A 22,478-nucleotide genomic window follows, 5' to 3' on the forward strand; every position below is an offset into this window, starting at 1 on the left:
TGATTAAGATTCTTTATACTTTTATTAATGATTGACACAAATAACCAATTACATTTTTATTACGATCTCCTGTTTTGGATTCAATATCTTATTTCAGTACAAATAAATGTAACCAAATCTTATTTTATCTTTAAAAAATTCAGTCAATCATATGGATTTGTCTATTAGCCCAATAACCTGTTCCATTAAAAAAAAATATATCATAAGACAACCTTTACTTTTCAGTTTTTGTCTGAACCATGTCTCAACCACATATTTCCAATGGACAGGACTGTTCCAATAAAAATGCACAGTAACCACAAAGCGCATTTGGAAAATGAGACATTCACTCATTTATAGTGTTGATTAAAAGTGCCTTCTCTGAATCCTGTATATGTTTTAATGGAACAACCCTGATCCTTCATATATACAAACTTCTCACAAAGAAGACAATTAACACAAACCTTTGAGGTCAACTCTAGCTGACCCTGATCCTTCTCCTCCAGGTGTTTTAATGCTAAACTTGTATTCACCAGAGTCTAAATCTTTTGGCTGAAGTGGAAAATTGCAAAATATATTGATAAACATTAAACTAATGGATTCACTATTCTAAAAAAAAATAATTTCACAAATTTAACAATGATTTATTCTTTAGCATACTGATTAAATTCTATTCATATCATCAAACTGATATTAAGCCTGAACAGACCTTCTTGTATATATCATACTAAAGTTGAGAGAACTTTTGAATGTACATCCTGGTCACTCGTCTTTCTAGCTATCATTTGGTCAGTAAGGGTAGAGATTCCTTAGGTAAAAATCTGTTTACTTAATGTGTGGATAATTCAAATAATAAACAATACACCTTATTGCTATTTGTAAATCTGCGGCAGAGACCGCTTGAACTATTGACAATCACTTTTCCATTGTGGTGTAAGTGATATGTCAAAATTTTAGGGGAACCTATATGATGTTCAGTAATAGGAGACAAATAGAGATAATGCTGTATTGGGTATACACTACTTACATTTAAAACTTCACACACAATATTGTAGCAATCTCTATCTTGAGATATTTCAAGGAAATATTTTCCACCATGTTTGATTGGCTTATTCAAGAAGTACCACATGGCTGTTGGTTTGGTCTTACATTTAACTTTTTGTGTAATGCATAATCTTTTCCCTCCTTCTTCCAATGTAACTTGTGGTACACCTTGGAACTGGGGTGGTGGCTCAGCAGCTCTGAAAAAAATTAAGAACAAAAAAAAATCATAGCAGTTTAACCATACCTTTAACCGGCATCTAAATTAGTGTACATGTCATAACCTTATAAAGCTTCAACAACTGTCATTGGCTCTTACTGATTTAAATTAAATGATAAAAAGAATCTTAAAATGAATGCAGGTCTGAAATATCTGAAGAAGATTTGATTATCTCCCTTTGTCCAGCAGGAATATTTCCTTGGTTTATATTTTTACAGTAGACATAACAAAAATCATTTTTAGTGGAATTAATTGACAGAACTGAGTGATGAATAATTGAGTAGCAATTGGTAAAAAAAAACATAATTTGCTATTTTGGAAGCATATTTTATTATTAAAATCAGTTTTTCACAGAACATGTTTTCTGATTAGTTGCAGTAATCTACCAAAATTATAAAACCAACATAAGTTATACATTTATGTTTTACATTCAATTAAGGGTTAATAAAACACATATCAATGAGTGCTTCTGAAATGACATGATTTATATCAGACAATTCTGAAATTCCATGTTAATAAATCAACAAATTGTTAAGTTACTAAGGTTCCAACTTAATCAGGCAAAGTTAAGTTTAAATGGATTCAGCAATTCTTTTAAGATCTCTTTTGCTCATAAAACTGCTATTATTTCTGTTTTTATACATCCCTAGCTTTTAAAAATTAAATTTTTTGTGTTGTGTTTTTGATTAAGGGTTATCCAGGAAAATGCTTTTGACAAAAAAATTATGAAGTGTAATTTTCAGTTTAATGTTGTGTATTATTATATGGGGACGGAGTCCCCAATAACAGTAGAAAATTCAATAAAAAAAAAATACGGGAAAATTTCCCGAATTTTTCATTGTACTAATGAACTCAAAATCATTCAAATTTTTTTTGTCGTGTTTTGAAATCCCGGACCTGCGCAGAAATGTACAATGTACTTCCTTTTTCCGGTCTCGTTTGTATGAAACTTTGAGTAAAATATATATTTATCAGTCTAGTATAAAATAGGAGGAACGAGCAATACCAATTTCATTTTTAATAATTCCTTGATATGAAAAAACGTTACCTGATGATAGCGTTTCTTTGTTTACATTGCATATGACGTCATAATTTAAATAACGTCACAACTAAATCCCTAACAACAGAACCAAAATCGGAAATGTTACGGTATTTCCGTTTCTTTTTTTTTAAACAAATATTTAAGTTACAAAAAAATAATTCATACAGACTTCGTCCCCATTTACAGGTAATGCCTGCCTCATATTAAATGTATAATAAATAGTGAATCCAGAATGACTTAAGTCTGGTATTGAACAGACTTTGCTATAGTCTGGTATTGAACAGACTTTGCTATCAGAATTTGCCAAACTTACTTAGGAGGTTCATCCATATTAACAGTGATGGTAGCATTCCCTTCTCCATGTGCATTCTTAGCTACAACTTTATATTCAGCTGCATCATTCTTAGTGACATTCTGAAATGAAGAACAGCATAATGTAATTCACATTATGAAACAAAGATTCATATTTGTTCATGGGTAACAATATTCTTGGATGGAGAAAAAATTGTATTTCACTGCTATCTCCTAGCTAGCTATAACCCAGGTTTAATCCACCATTTTCTACATAAGAAAATGCCAGTATGAAGTCAGGTATATGACAGATGTCCATGATGTGTTTTATCATTTGATTTTGCCATTTGATTACTGACTTTCCACTTTGAATTTTTCTCAGAATTCGGTATTTTTGTTATTTAACTTTCTAATAAAATCTCATTTGAAATAATACACAGTCTATTGTAAAAGGGAATAATATTGTAAATGGAAAAAAAATGTCCAGCTAGGTTCAAAATTAACTAACATGTCCATGTAATGGTGTCAGTACACAACCAATGGATTTAGTGTCAAGACAGCACTGTCAAATGCTAATATGTATGTATCAACCAGATGTACTTCAACTTGATGGTAATAACAACCATTTATTATAATGATTTAATACAATTCTTTACCATGGCTTCAATAAGTATGACTTTTATTACTGAAAAGTCCCAATCAAGAATTACTAAATACATAAGGGGAGATAACAAATACTTACAATGAGATCTAAAAATGTATCATAGTCATCTCCCTTTCCATCCACTCTGGTTTTGATTCTGAATGTCTCTTTCAAAGGGAGGCCACTTTTATACCATGAAAAGGTAGGTTTAGGGTTAGCTTTACATTTACAATGTACAATCAAGTTCTTTCCTTCTTGTTTGATAACTGGTTTTTCTGTAAAAGTTGGAGCAGTTCCTGCTGGTTTTGCTGGTGCAGGTTTTTCTTCAGCTGGTTTTGGTGCTGCAGGTTTTTCCTGGTCTTCAGATGGTTTATCCTTTTGTTCAGCACCTTAAAAGTAAATAAGGAATAGAATTCCAGTAGCTGTCAGTGTGAATCACTTGAAAATACTGAATATAATACTAGATGCTCAAACCTGAAGTGATTGTTTAGGGCATGTATTTATCTTCAAATGGTAACTATACCATGATCATTAGAAATTGAAGTCTGCTATTTCAAAATGATTAAACAGACTTGTAAGTAAGTTTCAAGTCCTCAATTCAAGTTTGAGCTTATGTATACCTTTAATCCTGAAATAAACGAATGAATTTATCAATTTTTTATGTCAAATAAAATGATGAACATTATTTTGCAAAGCCATACAAGAATGAAGGCTCTGGTATGTTTGTTAACAAATAAATGAAACAAATAAAGCCAAAAATAATCAGCAAAACTAAAATATGAAATACATGTACTATCAAAAGCTATTTTTTTCATTAAAGATGCATTGAAAACAATATTTTCCTTATAGTTTGGTTTGTTGAGCAGTGAAATCAAACTATCACTTCTAAAATGGAGGTACAGGATACTCGTGTGATGAATTGGTTCTCAATAAGGTTCAAACATTTTAGGTAAATAGGCCATGTAATAAATTTGACAAGGTTGGATGGGACTAAAATCGTGTATAATGAAGATGTAAACAGGATATGGTGATAATCTTCGAAACAAAAAATGCTATTCTACTAGCAGAAATAGGAGTAAATGGTTTATAACTTAAAATAATCAGGATGAGCAAACTGTCACATGTGTCCAAATTCTATGATGCACTTGACCTGATTGGAGTATTTCTAGGCTTTTTTAAACCATAAATAAAGATAGAAATAAAAATTCTCTTTAATTTTGAGCTTTTACTTCAATTTCTAAATCAAATAAACTCTGTACCAGGAATTTGATTAATTCAGCTTTTTTGGCTCTAAGTGTCTATATTTTCAATATCATTTGGGTAAATGGAGAAAAATATTGGGCGACATGTGACAGTTTGAAAAGATGACAGGTTTTATATAGGCACATTGATCAGAATGACAGATGCATTCTGGTAGGTTAGTCACAACAAATTGTCTCACCATTTTCACCAAGATGAAAATTTTCGTATCTAAATACTTGAATAACGAAAATTTTCTTAACAACTGCAAATAAGAAAACAATTAAAATCATGATATCAATGGTATATATATATTGGGGATGGTTATATTTTTGATACATTTTATGTGCTCTGCCATATTTAATCCACTGAGGAAGTAAAAAGTTTAAAAGCTATAAAATTCAGTCACAGTTGGTAATAATATCATAAGCATGACCAACTATCAGTTCCCAATGATAAAATATGGCAAGCCAAATATATATATATATGTAGGACTCTAAAGTGCGATGGTACTCTAAAGTGCGATGGTCACGCTAAAGTACGATGGTCTACGCTAAAGTGCGATGGTCTACGCTATAAAATAAGATGTTATAAGACAATGCCCCGTGTTAAAGGTCATACTTAAAGTTGCACATTTCAATGACATTAGGTCGAAGATAGATAGTTGTCGTATTGACAATCATATACACATCTGTTTGTTAGGTTGCTGTCTAATTGACGTATATTTATTATTTAACAGAAATAACAAACCATATAGTATTTTTTTTTGTATTGAATAATTCAATTAGAAAGTGACTGTTTTGATTAAAGTTATTTCTACAATTTCACAAATTAAGTTAACCTCTTCCAGCAACGACCAAAAATTCCAGATTGTGCATGATCATTTGTTTTTCTCTTCTTGTCTTTCTTTTCTCTTGTAATAAAAATCCTTAATCTGGACAAACATTCTCGTCATAATGCTGTCGAACGTTGCTAACGTCGTTGCATGTATTTGCAGTAAAAACGCACTTTAGCGTATCAAACCATCGTACTTTAGCGTGACCATCGCATTTTAGCGTCCCCATCGCACTTTAGAGTCCTACATATATATGCACATTTGCACATTGTTTAGGTTTTGATGATTGATCAAATTTATCTAAAACTAAGCTGACACATTTGTTCTAATACAGTAGAAGTTTGTCTACTGTAAATACATGCTGATATTTTATTTGTTTGTGTCAATTAATTAAGTGCATGCATGGACTAAATTATTTCTTTTAAAACAATTTAATACGGTGGATTCATCATTTTTCGTTGGATACCAATTTTCATGGGTTTCATGGGTACAGGTGAACTATAAATCTAAATGTTCAAAGAAATACAAATTTCTATTCAGTTGTATCCAGACTTTGGCAGATCAACAAAAATGCAAGGTTTATACTTTCCATTAAAATTGGTGCCCACGAAATTGATGATTCCACAGTACATTAATTATGCAGAAAATGAAAGTAGACTGGTCTAATTTGAAAATGAAAGTACATAAAACCTGGTTATTGAATGTTATGACATTAGAAATACATTTATTACATCATTAAATCAGCTTCAAAGTGTTACTTTTTGTTTCATGATTTCAGTTAACAGACCATATAATTGGTTTCCACTTTTATCATATAGTGGTTATGTAACAATGATGTAATAAGAAATTGTATCCACATTTAAGTAATTTGTCAATTAGCAAATACAAATATCTAAATGTTTAATTATTCATCTAGAAAAACTGTTTATTACTTCTACCTACAAGTTTACATACATATCTACGATTGATTCTACAGTAAATTAAAAAATAAATGCAATTTACTAGGCAATTCAAAATATATCAAAAGTTTTGTTGTTTGTACCTTGGAAGTTAAGAGTGATGTTTGCATTAGACTCTCCAAAGTCATTGCTAGCTGTGCACTTAAATGATCCTCCATCAGTTGGTTTGGGGTCCTGTAAAAAAAGAGGTAAATTATCTTGATTTTAATACACTTTTGTATGTTCATAATTTTACATGACAGCACTTGGGGTAATTATTTTGGAAAAGGAAATTCTGTAGAAAGTTCCCAAACCTACTAATACATTTAAATCAGTATATGATGGTCACCCTCAGGACCAGAGAACGAGAAATGACCATTAAATTGAGGTTCAAAATACATAGTTATTACTGTAGTAGGACCAGAAGAGGGTGAACTCACAAGACTGGTTTCAACTTTATAGAGGTCATCTCTATAGCAGGCTGGAATATAAGTTATTATTAAATTTACCTATGATGTAGATTTTATTACAACATGGACAAGCACCTTTTAATTCATATCTAAGTATTTAGATTTACTGTAATTAACATGATTTTTAAATTTCACAAAACTTTGCGTGATCTTATCACTGAATATGGTATTCATACTTAAACTATAAAAAAAGCTGTTTATAAAAAAAATCTGCATTAAATGTCCATTCTCTAAAATGTTAAAAATAAACTTATAAAGATATCGAGCAGCCAAAACATTTGTTCATAAATAACAGTAGAAATCTAAATAAAGAAACAAGAGCAATTTACGCCATGTAATTTTCAATGAAATGAAAAGCCAATGAACTTTTATCTGCTCTTTCTAGGTAACAGGGTTAAATCTAAACACACATTCCTTGTTCATAAGATATCCTATCTTTAATTAACAATAAAAGTAAACTGGTAAGTGTATTTGTGAATAGATATAGGAAGATGTGGTATGAGTGCTAATGAGACAACTCTCCATCCAAGTCAAAATCTATAAAAGTAAACCATTATTGGTCAAGATACGGTCTTCAACATACACAAACACTACTTTTGCTGCAGACAGAAAAAAGGTATAGGTCACGAGACTTCAGACTCTTTTTAATATCTTCCGACAGTTTGTGGCATTTCGTGACAAAAAAAGGCCCAAAACTTTTCTTTAATGAGTCCAATGAACAAATTGATATTTCATGATTTATACAAATTTTTATAAAAAGTCAATAAATTTTGGAAAAAGAGTATACAAAGCATACTTAAATATTATGACATTTTATGATCAAATTCAAGTTTTCTCAATAAAGATAAATGTAATGATAAGATTAAAGGGTACTTAGGGAGCAACTTATTTAGAATTTACTGCCAATAATACTTCAAATGTAATAAGAATTATGTAAGAACTGAATAATTCTGATATTTTGGTAAATATATTCTTGCTTTCACCTTGGCAATTGTATTTTTATAGCTGACAAAACAATTAGGCACTGTCTATACCAACAGAAAATTTTACTCAATGCAACATATTCTTGCCTTGATGCCAGAACTACTGAGTTATAAAATCATATCGTTTCTGACAAGAGATTTAACCATATTTAGTAACGCTGTATGTACATGGCAGTATCATGTACCTAATCATCTTAATTCGTTTTGTTCTAAATGAGATGCCAGGAGGAATAAATGAAAAAGAAATATAAATAGTATTCAAACTGCATTATTTATCAACAGAGAAATAAACATTAGTCAAGATCATTGGTTGACCTAGTAATATGGTATTTGCTTTGATTTTGAGTAACTTATTGAGTGATATTGTTGGTGTTAAAGTTAAACCCCACTTTCAGCAATATTGGCTAGATCACAACCAGTTTTTATTGCTGGTAGGAGCTTGAGTACAGAAAGACAACCTATGACCTTCAGGTTAACTGGTAATCCTAGTCAATTTTAAATAAATGGAGTCATATATACCTTGTCATAAGCATGTTAAAACTCACAACTTCAGGATTTATTTTGATAATATTTGATATACATGTGAATAAAAGATGTGCAGTATAACATCAAATAGACAAGACACAAACTAAAAAATATGTGTATTTTCTTCTTTTTTCTATCTTTGTATTAGGTTATCGGAGTCACTAACACAAAAAAACACGAAAATATGTTGTTTTTCATCTCAAAGTTAATGACTTTAAAATCAATTATCTAACAAGGAAAAAAAAAGAGTTGGCATATATGCATTATATACCAGCTACAAATAGATTCTAAAGATAAATTAAGAATTAGTTTATAAAAACCATATTCTGAGATAATATTTATGTAAAACTTAAACAATAAGTGTTCTGGGATAAGCAGGAAATAATTATAACAGGCATTTGACAGATACTTTTTGTTTTAAAAACAGTTCTGATGATGTTGATATCTTGAAAACTTCACACCTGGCATGTAAAACATATGTTCTATACCTAACATTTACCTGCACAAAAATATAATGAAAAAAAGAGGTTCTAAAAGGGGGTACTGTTAAATTCTTGTATGGCATACAATCTGCTGGTCAAAATAATTTCCTTTAAATTATATCAAGTGAAATTAGGGAAGACGGCTTAAAATCAAAAATCTCAATGCATAAAGTGTCCGTGCATCATACTAGATCTAAAGATTTAACATTACTGATAACATAAGAAACAAAACACCCTTGGCATCAACCCATCATTAGTTTTGGAAAGATTCAGTGAAGCGTAAAGAAACATCTCAGAGATAATGAGAAAACTGAAGATTCCACAAAATTGATTTGATATCCATATGCTTTCTCTATACCATATCTCTTAAGTTGCATAACCATGTACTTTTCTATTACTTTAATGACTTTTTGGTACTGAAGTATAGTGAGTGCTGCGCTATCTTTGTCTAATTTTCAATATTTAATTTTTCTTTTATTACATAGAACAGAACATCTCTCCTGGCAGCATATTAGATTTAATCTAGGAGAAATTCTATTTGTAAAGTTTGGATTTAAAATATCTCTTTCTATAACATATGTTTATAATGTATTTAACTTTAATATGTAATCTTTGCTTTACATTTCTATTTGAATTTTATAAAAGATTTTATCATAATGGAATCTTTCTTCAAAGCATAATTTTTACCATCTCTGATTCTTATAAACATTGAATATTGATCCTGATCTTAAAATACAGGATTTTATACTAAAATATTGATTACAAACGAAAGTGAACCAACGCCTGGTGAATCTGTAGTACGGTAGAGTTCATAAAGTGGATACCTCGGGAATGCAGGGTCGTTATATAAAAAACATAAAATGTAGAGAGTCTTATAACAAGAACACTTTGTCATCAATTTTTTTCAGTACCAAAATAGTTCTCATTTGAATTAACTATTTATTCAAATTTTTTATTTCAAATCTTTATATCCAACCAGTGGTTTCCTAATTCCCCTCATTTTATTCAATATTTTTGCTGGGATAATAATTTTAATAGGGAAACATTCCGTTTCTAAACTAGAACTGCAAGTGAACTCACAAAAGGTGTCAGACCACCAATTAAAAATCCCTATCTGTTCAACCAAATTTTGCAATTTTCACAGCTTTCTAAATATTTTACCTTAAGTTTAACTTCAAGGAAACCAGGTATATCCTGAATTGTACATGTGTCACCTTTCTACATGCCAATTTTCAACCAATGTTTAAAGTCTTGTAACAAATTTCTGATCTTGAAAAGACAGGTACTACCAAAATAACTCCCGGTTTTCTGGAAATCTTAAATTAGCGTACTATGTAGCGCATTAATCCTGAATTTTTAATGAAAACTCATAGATAAGTGAATTTTGGCTCAAAATGGTCTAAATATATTTCCCTTTCACCAAAAGTTTCATTTCTGCAAATTTGTGGGTTAGTTTAGGTAAACAATGACATCAAAAGCACTATTTTGTGTCAAAGTAGGACTACTTTTACATACGTTCTAAATTGGAGGGAGTAATTGGTGGTCTGACACCAAAAGGATTTCCCAGCCATATGAATACTGCATATTGCAATACTGAAGTTTTATGATCTCCCCTTTAACCCATGGGACCAAGATTATATTCCTTTATGATATTCATCCATTCATTAGCAAACAATGCATATGGGCAAGCAGACAGATGGATGGATGGCCAGTCATATTCCGATATACAAATATATAGGATCACTATCTTGTCTCAACTAGAGACTAAGACAAAACAGTTACTTAAAATCAATAAACATATATTTCTCCTCTTGTAGAGGTCACTCATTTCACAAAATGTTTGAAGCTTATTGGAATAGAATAGTGAATTACAAACCAAATCATTGTCAATAAAATCTATTAAAAGACTATGTACATGATTGTAGTTCAATTGTAAAATAATTCAAGAAACCACTTGTTCATTATTAAGCTATTTTCCATCTAATTAATCATTAACAGAGGAATTCTTTGAGTAGAATATAATGGTTAGATCTCCTGCCTACCCCCAATCCTCTTATTTCCAAAAAAAGATTCTGCAAGCTAACATAATGAAATGTTATCCCTTACGCCATCTACCAGAGGAATTATATTTACTGCTACAAATTACTTCTTATTGATAAAACATATTGAAATAATTAGTGGGTGTATTAATGTACATTTCTACACTAATCAGTTACAGATATGGACAGTGCAAGATATACCAAGGTCAAGGTTATACACTAAGGCTATTGTGCTTGTGATTTACTTCAAAGCAAAAAAAAAGTGGCAAAAATTGCCAGGTGAATAAGGACAAATCTATCATATGAAACCTTTATGTTTTCCCCGATAAGAATGCTTAATTTAGATTATATGTTTAAATATAAACATGTATATACCACCCATTTGAGAAATATTCAATATAAAAATAAGGAGTGTGGTATGATCGTCAATGAGACAATTATCCACCAAATGTCAAAGAAGTTGATGTAAGCAAAGTAAGGCAGTTTTTTAATTCAGTTCAGTGTTAAAAACTTGACCATAAAAGATACTATCGAACAACAGGTGTTTTGTCTACCAGGTAATATAAAGTGAAAAACTAAAATAATAAATTTTATCATTTAACAAGAAAATTCATGTTCATACTTAATGTACATCTTCCAAGGCAGAAAACAGGTGAATAAATAATTAAATGATATGAAAATAATTTCTCTTTTATGAGTATATATATTGCATCCTGCATATAATATGCTTTGGCCATTGAATTTAACCAAAATACTTTCTTAATGCCCACTAATTCATACAAAAAATATTTGCACTTGAGAAAAAAATTAATGACACTTAACTTAAGTAAATGTTTAAACTACAAAAATAACTCAAAATATTCAAACACACCTAAAACTTGTAAACATTTGATAACATTAATGCCAACATAATATATTGGATTAGGAGGCTCGTACATTTTTGACTACAACTAATTAAGAACTTTGATTATTTTGTAGATTCTGTTCAATGTTAACAGACAAAAACTTGACTGTTATTCATGTTCTGTACAAACAAGCAATTTTGATTACAATACAACATGTCTGATGAGCTAAAATTTACACTTTTTGTCTAAAATAAATAAATCTAAGTATACTGGTGCTTGTCGAATAAAGTAATTAACCACACATAAAATTGATTTAGTTGAAATTTTTAAGGATGCACCCTATAGATACTTGTATGAATGCCAGAACTGCACATTTTCAAGCACCTGCTCACAGGTGTTTTGACACATGCACAAACAATGCACATGTCAGCCCTAGTATGCACTGAAAAAAGATTTATATATAACACATATTTAGCTTTATACAATGTAAACCTTTTATAACTACAGGGTAAGAATTCTAGGAAACTTAAAATATTACATTCTTTTTTACAAATACTGTGAAGAATTTTCTATACATTGCAATTGATTTTTATTGTGTCAACCAAGAAGTGATGATTTCTTAAAAAGCATAAAAGGATCCAAAACAAATTCATGAAACTGAAAAATTGAATCTGAATCTGGTATCCGAACTCTTATCAGTTTATCTTGGCAGGGAATCAGAATGCTTTTTCCTTTCTCAGTTCTATCAACATCAAATTTCAACATTAAAGTTGCATATTTCAAAATCGTTTTTATATGACTTTATTGTTTAAGCCAGCATTATGAAAATTTAAGACTATCCTCATGATATACTGCAATACCCAGCAGTAGACGAACATGTTTTGCAGGATCAAATATTTCTGTAATAAAATATTGGAAATACCTGCAGTAGGTATAAACAATAACAGAATTTGATTGACAACCATACTGTTTAATGTTATTTTGAATGCAGATTTGTTAAAGCTTAAATGTATGTTCAAAGAACTCTGCAGCATGCATGAAATTAATAAACTCATCCCAGAAAGACATGGTACATGTTTATTTTGATGTATGGCCGTCATCTCTTTGATTTACATACAAAGTAAACAGATAGCATGTTTGAACTAGCTCATCAATTTTATTTTAATATTATAATGTTGATGTCATAAATCAATCTTTGCAATTTCAATGTTTTCACATATTTCTTTTGTTTCTAAATTACCATTACCAATAAGTATAAAGTGTATTTTACCATTAAACTACTTAAACTGTTTAAAAACTTTACATTTTTATCAAAGATTTTATAGATATATTTTGCAAACATCTTGGAACATTAAAAAAAGAAAGACTATTCTTGAAGTTAACTTTTCAAAATCTAGACCTGTATAGCTATTATTAACTCATTTGTGTTCGGTCACATCTGTAGTCATGGTTTCATTATGCATTTGTTTTTCTTACGAAAAAAAATCGCACTCCATACTGTTCATATATACCCCGATAGAACTGAGTTGAAAAATTTATGTCCAATCTTACAATTCATAGTTCATTTACCGGTAGCCTTTCTGGATGTCCTATCATGAATCAGTGACAATTTAGATGCCCTTCTTAATAAATAAAAAAAAGCCAAATCAGGTAGGATGGGAGTTATATGGTTGCCACTTCACTCACTCATGATTGATTTTTGATTGCTTTATGCTGCATTAGCACAAAAAGGCTATATCGCGGCGAGAGCGAATTCTAATATTTTTACAATTTAAAGTAAATTTTTTAAATCAGACAAAAGGTTCTTCAATAAACTAAAATTCTAGACTAAAGCAAATTCTACACTCATGATATATACCAGGTGGTTTGAATATATATGTAAAAACACTTTTCAAATGTTCCCCATTGCATCAGAAATCAAGATTTCCACTTTTTTCTGCATTGGAATTTTTAGAATTTCAAGTACAAGTTTGATACTATCTCTCAATTTTACAATTCATAAAAAAATCATATCTAATATGAAGCATTCCCTTTTTACATGGAGAAAAGTTTGACATGCTATTCAGGTAAAGGTATCATACCTTAATATTAAGTGTAGCAGTGTAGCTATCAGCTTTTCCTGGTGAGGGTGTAAGTTTGATGTCATAACGACCTCCCATTTTGAGTTCCGTTGTTCCCTGGAACCATTTGATGTTTGGCTGTGGTTTAGCTTCTAAGTTACATGTCATTATAAGGTTAGTTTTCTCTTGTTTTATGACTGGTTTAGCCAAGAATTGAGGTGCTTTCCCTTCTGGTCTGTAAGAAGACAGTCAAACATAACAATATACCAGTCATTCTAATACTAAAGATTCATTTATTATTGTGGGTACCAATTTTCATGGATAACGAAAATTTACATGTTTGTGGACATGGTGGATATTTGATTTTGTGGTTTTGCAAAAGTCTGCATACAAGCGAATAGGAAATTTGTCATTTGTTGAACATTTAATTTCGATGTTCACCTGTACCCAAGGAATCAACAAAAATTGGTTTCCAACAAATAATAATGAATTCACAGTATAACAAGGAAGGTTAAAAAGTGCACAGCCAAACTTTTGCAGAAGAAGGCTATTTATCTTTAACTAGCTACCGTCTTTTAAAGATTTCTCAAAGAAAGTCTAGAAAAAAATCACACCTTAAACAAGGAAAAAGGCATAAATCTTAATGAAACTTGATGTATTTGAAGAATATTGTTCACTTAAAATATACCCGCCACCATTATCAAATAATCTCAAAATTAATTTTACACGGTATTTTATAAGAAATGTGAAGTACAAAGATAGGTATAGTATGCATATACTTACCCCTTCTTGGCTCCTGTAAATTAAAAAAAAATAAAAATTAAGGAATGTATACAAGTCTTTTTAAAATCCATTAGCTATATTTCAAGCATTATCTTCAAACAAAATTAAAATGACTCAACTAAAATCTTCTGAAATAAAAAAATTGTAATTCTGTATAAAATGAATAAAGATGTATTGTAATTGAAGGAAATAATTCTAAAACAAATTAAATGGAATCTTGATTCAAAATAGGAGAGGAGGTATACAGGGAAAATCAACCACATGAAGTTATATGTTAATGTTAAAAAAATAAAAAAATAAAAGGAATATAAATGGTAATTCTAATAAGACGTTCTTCTTTAGCTTTGGGTACAAAGCCATGTTCTAATTCGAATAGAACATGGGCTGCACGTGATTGACGTCACAATTGAAATTGCAACGTCAGATGAATTTTGAACCACGCCAGAGATCAAAATGGACATCATTCTTGCTGTTGTTCGCTACGAAATTAAATAAAAACATTCTACAAGTAAGTTTAAATGTTTCTGTTCGTTTTTTTATTGATTTTTCTATAACATTTTTGTTCATCAAATCAAAATGGCGACATTTCGAGCGTCTACTATAGGTCCGCTTCGAAGTAAAAAAGTTCAAAATATTCCCATTAGAATTGAAATTGCTCAGTATTAAGATATTAACAAATATAATGCCTACCCATGTTAAAATGAGCATAGAGCATGGCATGAAAGAACTATTTCTTAAATAATTGCATGGAGAAATCTGTGTAACCAGTTAAAATCATTTTCTGGCCTTGCAGTAAGTCCAGTGTCAAGATATGATTTGACTCAACAGCTTTTTGCAGTATTTTTTTTTTTGGTTACAAGAATCTCTCTTCATGTGTAGAAAAATAAATGGTTAAAAAAGAACTTAATAATAGTGAACTTAAAAGCATATGTCAATTTTTTTCAACTTAGAGGAGTTAACTCAATAAACTGTGTAGGAGTAGAAAGCATGGAGATTGAAGGATTTATAAGCTATTTTGTTTAATGATTACACAAACATTATTTGTTAGAAAATCAGTTTAACTTGATTGCATCTGGACTGTTATAACAAATTGGATTAAGGCCAAGCATAATATAATAAATTGAAAAGAAGAAAGCAGTAAAAGTAAAAAAAGAAGATGTGGTATGACTTCTAAAATGCGTACATTTCAATTTAATATCTCAGTTTTTCTGCTAAAAAAAGTTTCAAACCATCTTTTAATTTAACATGAAAGAAAATCAGAAATTTCTTTCAAAAATTCAAAGGCTTTATGTTTTAAGCCTTGATGTTCAGATTTTCAAAAACTAAAGCAAGCATGCATAAGTTAAAGCAGACCAAATTCTAAATGATGAAGATTTTTCCATAATATTCAAATCTCCGATTAACCTTAGAACTGACAGCCTATAAATTTCCCTGCCAAAACATAAATTGGTTACTTAGTTATCCTCACAGTTTTATTTACATAAAAGTTGAAGTGTTTCTATCAGATATCAAAGTAATGACTTAGATCCCATCTTCAAAGTCTAATGATCAGGTCATATCATTTACAGTAACCTGATAAAAAGACACGTTATTAAATACAGATAAAAGGCTTCTTCATTCCTTAAAAGTTAATTAACCCTCGATCATCAATTTGTCCTTGCATCAAATTTCTAAACAAATTCCTCCCTCATACAATTTAGGCTCTTTCTTCTACTCTTTCCCCACTTTCACAAGTGTATGTTGTTAACACTTCTAAAGTTATTGCATAGACTGGATGACTAGAAACCAAACCAATGGGCTGTCAATACATTCTTATTCATAGAATCACTTAAACAATGTAAGAATATAACCTCCTTATATACTGGTATATACAAAGCTTACCTTTAGCTGTAATAAGGACAAAAGAAAAATGTCAAAATGATATTGATATCTTGTATATATGAAAGGCATCTTTATATGAAATGAATGAAAACAGATTTGTGTCTATTATTTTATGAAAATTGTTTTCAGATTTTTTGAGTTCAGTCAATTAAAACTGATTTTTACAGTTTATTGTGCTGTTACACCACTGTGCCAGGTTAAGGAATGGTTGAGCACAGTGTTTTCTTAATGTGCCTGTCCCAAGTCAGAAACCTGTCCTATTTGATTTTTGTAGATAAAGATTGGTATAAATAGGCATTTAGTTTTTTTGTTTGTTTTTTTTTAATAAAAATTACATGTTCATGATTTAAGCTAGACCTTCTATAGCTGACTATAGTCACTATACAGCAAGTGTTTTTCTTGCTGTTGAAGGCCGTACATTTAACTTTTACTGCTTATATCCATTCCATTTGAACTACTGGTAATCATTTTGGTGAGGAATTGAGTAATAATTGTTCACGTTTTTTAATGATTACATTACAATATACCATTTTCATTTCTATCTCCTTTTTAAAACTTGAACATACCTTCAAAATTAAGAGTAATGGTAGCTGTAGAATCTCCTAAGCTATTTTTGGCGAGACATTTATATTCTCCGCCATCATCTTTTCCAGGTTTGTCTATTTCCATGGAAACATCATAATTGTTTTTATCGCCTGTTTGAATCATTTTATAACGTCCTCCATCTGTAAGGGCTTGTGTCCCCTTCATCCATGTGATAGTTGGTTTTGGATCAGCGGTAACTTTACAGTCAAATATGATTTTGCCTCCAACTTGTTTAATAGCTGGTTTGGTTGTGAAGGATGGTCTGGTACCTTGTGGCTTACCCTTGTCATCACCTAAAGACAACAAACATAGATATATATATATATATATATATAAAACCATGCAATAATCAAATAACGAAAATTTTAAATTTAGCATCTGAGGTAAATTAATGCTTCCTGTCATTAGTAAAAATAAGGTTACAATGTATTTTTTAAATACTGTAGATTCAAGTACTGTGGAATCAATATTAATTGAGGGATACTCATTTTTAAGGATTTGATTGGTAAAGGTTGCATGCCCACAAAATGTAGAAATAAGCAAAAAACATATTTTTATGACTAATGTATGGCTACCTCACAGAGTAACAAAAATAATTTGTTCAACATAAACATTAAAGACAACAGGTTCACCAAGACTACAATCCAGTGAGAGACATGGGGTTAATGTTAAAATTCCTGATAATCTTAGTTAAGTCTACCAATTAAAATTAATGAACTTTTTATCCTGCAACCAAATTTCATCGTAATTTCATTGCTGTATAACTGACTATGTTATGATTCATCACAGGAGAGATCTACCTATTGATTCAAAATAATTAGATCTACCTATTGATTCAAAATAATTAGATCTACCTATTGATTCAAAATAATTAGATCTACCTATTGATTCAAAATAATTAGATCTACCTATTGATTCAAAATAATTAGATCTACATATTGATTCAAAATAATTAATTACACTGTCTTTTAAAAGGCTATTAAAAGGAATGTTTTGGAATTGAATGAAATCATACTGGAAGTCATTCTTAAATTTTTTGGTTTTAAAATTTGTTTTTTTGTGAAGCTAGTTGGCAATGTTACCTTGACTACTACAAGAACTTCATATTTATTTGTTTTTGAACAAAAGAATTCATTGATATCATGAAATTCATCAAATAAATTCAAAAAAAAATGTGAATACATGCACAGTACAATGTAATGTATATTCAAATTATATTTTTTTTTTCTAAAATCATAGCAGCTTGCAAAAGAAAGGAATGAAAGATTGCAGAATTTGCTGAATGCTGTATATAATTATTAGACTTTGAAGACAACAAATGCAGAGATGATACTGCTGAGATAATGGTACAGATATCTGATAATGTTCTACATTAGAAAGTGAAGAGTTAGAGAGAGATTCCCATCTATAAACTAAATATTATTCTTGGCACGAAAGAACTGATTGAAATACAAGTTCATTCAAGGTTAAGAAGAGTTAAAACAAATACAAATAAATGCATTCTGATTAAACTTGTATTTCAATACAAGGTAAACAAAACAACATTTTTCTTAATAGAACAACTGAAAAACAAATCGCCTGTCTTTAATAACATACATCCCTGTCTTCAACTTTCAAACAGAAAAATTTGGCAATATAACAAAGATTGTTTTAAGAGCATCTGCCCTAAAGATAAAATTCTTCAATGATTTAAGTAGTTAAGAAACATGACAAAATGTTATTGTTACTATTACAATTGTAGTGTAAGTTATGGTTTACAGCTTTCTCAAATTGGCATAAGATATAACTTATTATAATGATATCAAAACATAGTGATTTCAAAAAAAAAGTGCTGATGCACCATTTTAAAATATGTAAACTGTATTTAGTTTCCAATAATATAGACTACTCACCTACATTGTAAGAAATGAGTGGGGGTTGATTGACTTTTGGCTTTTAAAGTGAGTTTTATGGTGAACAGTTTCTAATATGAAAGTATTAAGTGTGCCTGCAGAAAATAATGAAAGACCTTTGGAAGGAAAACTGGCAATTCTAGGAAATTAAAATTGTAATTCTTGTTGCAACATTAACCAATGTGTGCTGAAACTGCTTTATGTTGCAATAAGCCATAAATCAATAAGACATGCCTAAAAAGTGAAGAACCATTGGTCAGAGATCAAATGATCACATGATTATACAATACAATGACTGGAAAAAAGTATGAAAAACTCCAAAGACAGCTCCCAGTCTCAGAGCTCCCAGTCACAATGAATGTTATAAAAAAGATAGGTGCAAAGCTACTTAACTTTGAAATAAGGTTCCCATAAATTGGTCATGTTGGCTATTAGTTCATGTTATTGATGCCGAATTTTATATAAATCTTGCCAACACAGCTGTAGATTTCCAGATTTAATAACTACGGTACATGTGTATGCAGTTGACCCAGTTATCAGACACTGATGGGGAGATAAGAACTTACTTTCATATTGATTGAATTAAAACTTATGATGTAAGTGTATGTTTTAATGTCTGAGTTCTACATTTAAATTAATAGTATTTCAATATTGCTAGTTCTTTTCTAACAATTTCTATCTTATGGAACTGCACATGTATAGTTTCTCTCTAAATATGTTCAAATAAGAGGTATTAATTTATATTCATTTGTTGAAATACTGTACAGGAAAAAGACTGAATTCTTTCATATATATATATATATGTTCAAAACTCTCATTCAATAATCTAATCAAAGAGCAGATTGCTATTGCTCTGAGGGATACGATAGCAGTTGTTTCATTGACACATGTATACATGTAGCTGGATAATATTATTTTCAAAACTAATTCAACTGCACATTTAAAATAGTTACAAAATAGCCAATCATGGATAAAAGTGTATGAACAATGTAATCAGGCCTATGTTTTATTTTTGTACTATCAATTCCAAGTTAACTTTCCACAGCAGTCACTGAGACTCAGACTGAGAGAAGGTATTTCACTTCGTATCTTATCGCCTATTTTCCTACGTTAATTCTAGGAGGAACCCCATTCCTAACTCTTTAAATATTTAATTTCCTTTGGGTCAGTGATCATGACTCCTTTCCATACACATTTATCGGTTTAAAATGCGATCGTTTTTAATATAATACGACGTTTACTGACAGAACGAGCTAATACTCGACTTGTTTTGATTCAGAATTCACGGAAGTTACTTCCGGAAGGGAGACAACTCGAAACGATAATATGGAAGACTCCATTTCGCCTGAAGGGTTGTTCTACGATGAGGACTACATTTATTTTAATTTAAATGATGCATATGATTTAAAATTATGCAACAACATTAACCTTCAATAGCAGACACACATAGAAAAGATCTCATGAGTTATAAATTAATTAATTGAGTGGAGAATCCAGAGCCACCATTCAATCTAAAACCCCTTGAAGTCAAGAAAACTATACGCATGCGCATAATTTTCAAAACAAACCCTGGAGCAAGAACGTATATTAAATGTTTATTAATTGACCTAGATGGTTCTCTATTTCTTTATGGAAGTACAATCTCAAATATTAGTTTCATAACGGTAACATATAAGAAAAACTACACTTCAGTTCTTAAATGACAGAAATAGATTTATCGAAATTCAGAGAACTCTCGCATTTTATTAAAACTGGGAATTCCCTCTGACGTGTTTCTAAATTTATAAAAATACTAAATATAAATACTGTTTAATTCTGATTTTCCGTGTTGTTTAAAAACACGCATATAAGTCAAGGGAATTATCAAACATGAAGATTATGAAAAGAACATTATAGGAAAGTTGTTTAAGCAAACTGTAAGTTTAATCCCTTTGTTTGTTTTTACCTTTTAAAGCAAGACAATCATAGAATCTGAGATGTTCCTTAATGTTTAGAATAAAACGATTGACGTGAGGGCAATGCTTTGAGCCACCGGTATAAGTCTACAGATTGCTTTCAAGCAATCGTATCCCAAAAACAGGGCATTGGCAGGTTGAATAATTTTAAATATTGATTTTATTTTCCCGAGTTTCTTTTCTCAGAATACACTTCCAAAATTACATCCATTGTTCAGTATCCTATCCTTTCTTTAAAAAGTACAAAATCCTATTTTTACGAAGATGCCAAGAACGGAAAGACTACAATTTAGTACAAAGACCCATTTTTACAACAACGGCAAGAACCGAAAGAGTACACAGACCTATTGTTATAACAATGTCAAGAAACGAAAGAGCACAAAATCTGATGTCAAGAACCGAAAGAGTACGAAGACTTATTTTGAGAACAATGTAAAGAGCCGATTGTACAAATGTCAACATGTACATTTAGCAAGACTGACATGACAGACTATTACATGACCACCTATGTTCATTGATTTTTATCAGCTAAGTACCATGTATTTATCATTAAGTTTGTGTTTACATCTCTAGTAACCCTAGGTTGTATAAGTTTACAGCTTACATAAAATCTTATGTATAGATACTGTATACCTAAAATAAACATGGTGTTATGCTGTTTACAGAAGTCTGTGGAGAAGACAAGGTTAAAAATCTTGTTGTTACTACAAAAATCTTGTAGCAATGATGTAAAATTAGATAAAACAACATGTCAAAATGTACTGACATAACATAAATCTCTATAACAAATAGTTTAAGGTTGTAAGCAACTATTGTCTGAGCCACGCAACTATTTAGTTATGGGTCATTGTCTCAGCCAAGTAAATATTTATTAATGGATGACCAAATTCTACTTTGTTTTCTCAAATTTTCAACACCAAAAATAATTTTTAGCAATTTCATGGACAATTTAATGTTTCTTGGCATTGATTCAGGATTTCTTTCTTTGTTTCATTTAATTTTATTGCATTTAACTTGAAATCTTTTACTGTGATGCTAACAAAATCCATTAATCTGGTACTGGAAGAAAATACCCTGGACTATGACATTACTGATGAAGTGATATTCTAAAACTTTCGTCAATACGCAAATGTCAAAAAGAAATATCAGTGTTTCCATTAATATGCTGCAAAATATGATTCCTCTTTTAACAGAAATATTTAACTGGTTATAACAGAGAAAGAACTCAAAAACTACTTGTTAAAAAATAACAAAGAAAGTATTCAGATCAGTACTAAAATTAGGGTTGGTCAGATTAGCCAAAATACAAATATATTTAGGCGAATTATGTCTCTTATAATAGAAAAACAAAGTATATGAGGTATCTATCTTTGACACAAAATCAGTACATGCACAGCAAAAAAATCTTATGAATGAAAGGAGTTGTGAGGTACAACAATCTAACTACTCAAAAAAATACATCTGAAGGTCAACAAACGGTATTGGCTGTAACACTCTGTGAAATTCAGATGTACAAAGATCACAAACAATAATCTTGTCATCTTATGAATATCAGACTTACTAAAAACTGGTTCCTTTAAGATAATTTTACAGCAAAGAGCTCACAAAACATAATTGTAATATGTCAACTCTTTCCTCCAACAATTTTCCATATGGATTCCTTTAAAAATCTGGGTACATTGATCTTAACACATGTAATGTTAGTACTAGTTCATGATAATATGATCATGCATATGCTTTATTGGCTGAA

At 30.2% G+C, this 22,478-nt stretch overlaps 1 protein-coding gene across 43 annotated transcripts in view; it reads right to left on the minus strand.

The window, feature by feature from the left end:
- Positions 1-22,478, minus strand: part of LOC139481307 (twitchin-like) — a 144,571-nt gene that overhangs the window by 103,686 nt on the left and 18,407 nt on the right. For 38 of the 43 annotated variants that reach the window (XM_071264544.1, XM_071264535.1, XM_071264522.1 and 35 more), the window contains exons 6-14: positions 16,863-17,174; positions 14,416-14,428; positions 13,654-13,867; positions 6,333-6,423; positions 4,658-4,720; positions 3,316-3,605; positions 2,596-2,696; positions 1,007-1,220; positions 444-531 (exon numbers count right to left, since the gene is read on the minus strand). In XM_071264544.1, coding sequence (XP_071120645.1) covers positions 444-531; positions 1,007-1,220; positions 2,596-2,696; positions 3,316-3,605; positions 4,658-4,720; positions 6,333-6,423; positions 13,654-13,867; positions 14,416-14,428; positions 16,863-17,174 — 1,386 coding nt within the window. The remainder of the gene's footprint in view (positions 1-443; positions 532-1,006; positions 1,221-2,595; positions 2,697-3,315; positions 3,606-4,657; positions 4,721-6,332; positions 6,424-13,653; positions 13,868-14,415; positions 14,429-16,862; positions 17,175-22,478) is intronic. The other 5 variants (XM_071264539.1, XM_071264513.1, XM_071264537.1 and 2 more) reach the window with 1 other exon arrangement.

This window comes from Mytilus edulis, chromosome 7 (assembly GCF_963676685.1).
Source record: "Mytilus edulis chromosome 7, xbMytEdul2.2, whole genome shotgun sequence".
Taxonomy (NCBI): domain Eukaryota; kingdom Metazoa; phylum Mollusca; class Bivalvia; order Mytilida; family Mytilidae; genus Mytilus; species Mytilus edulis.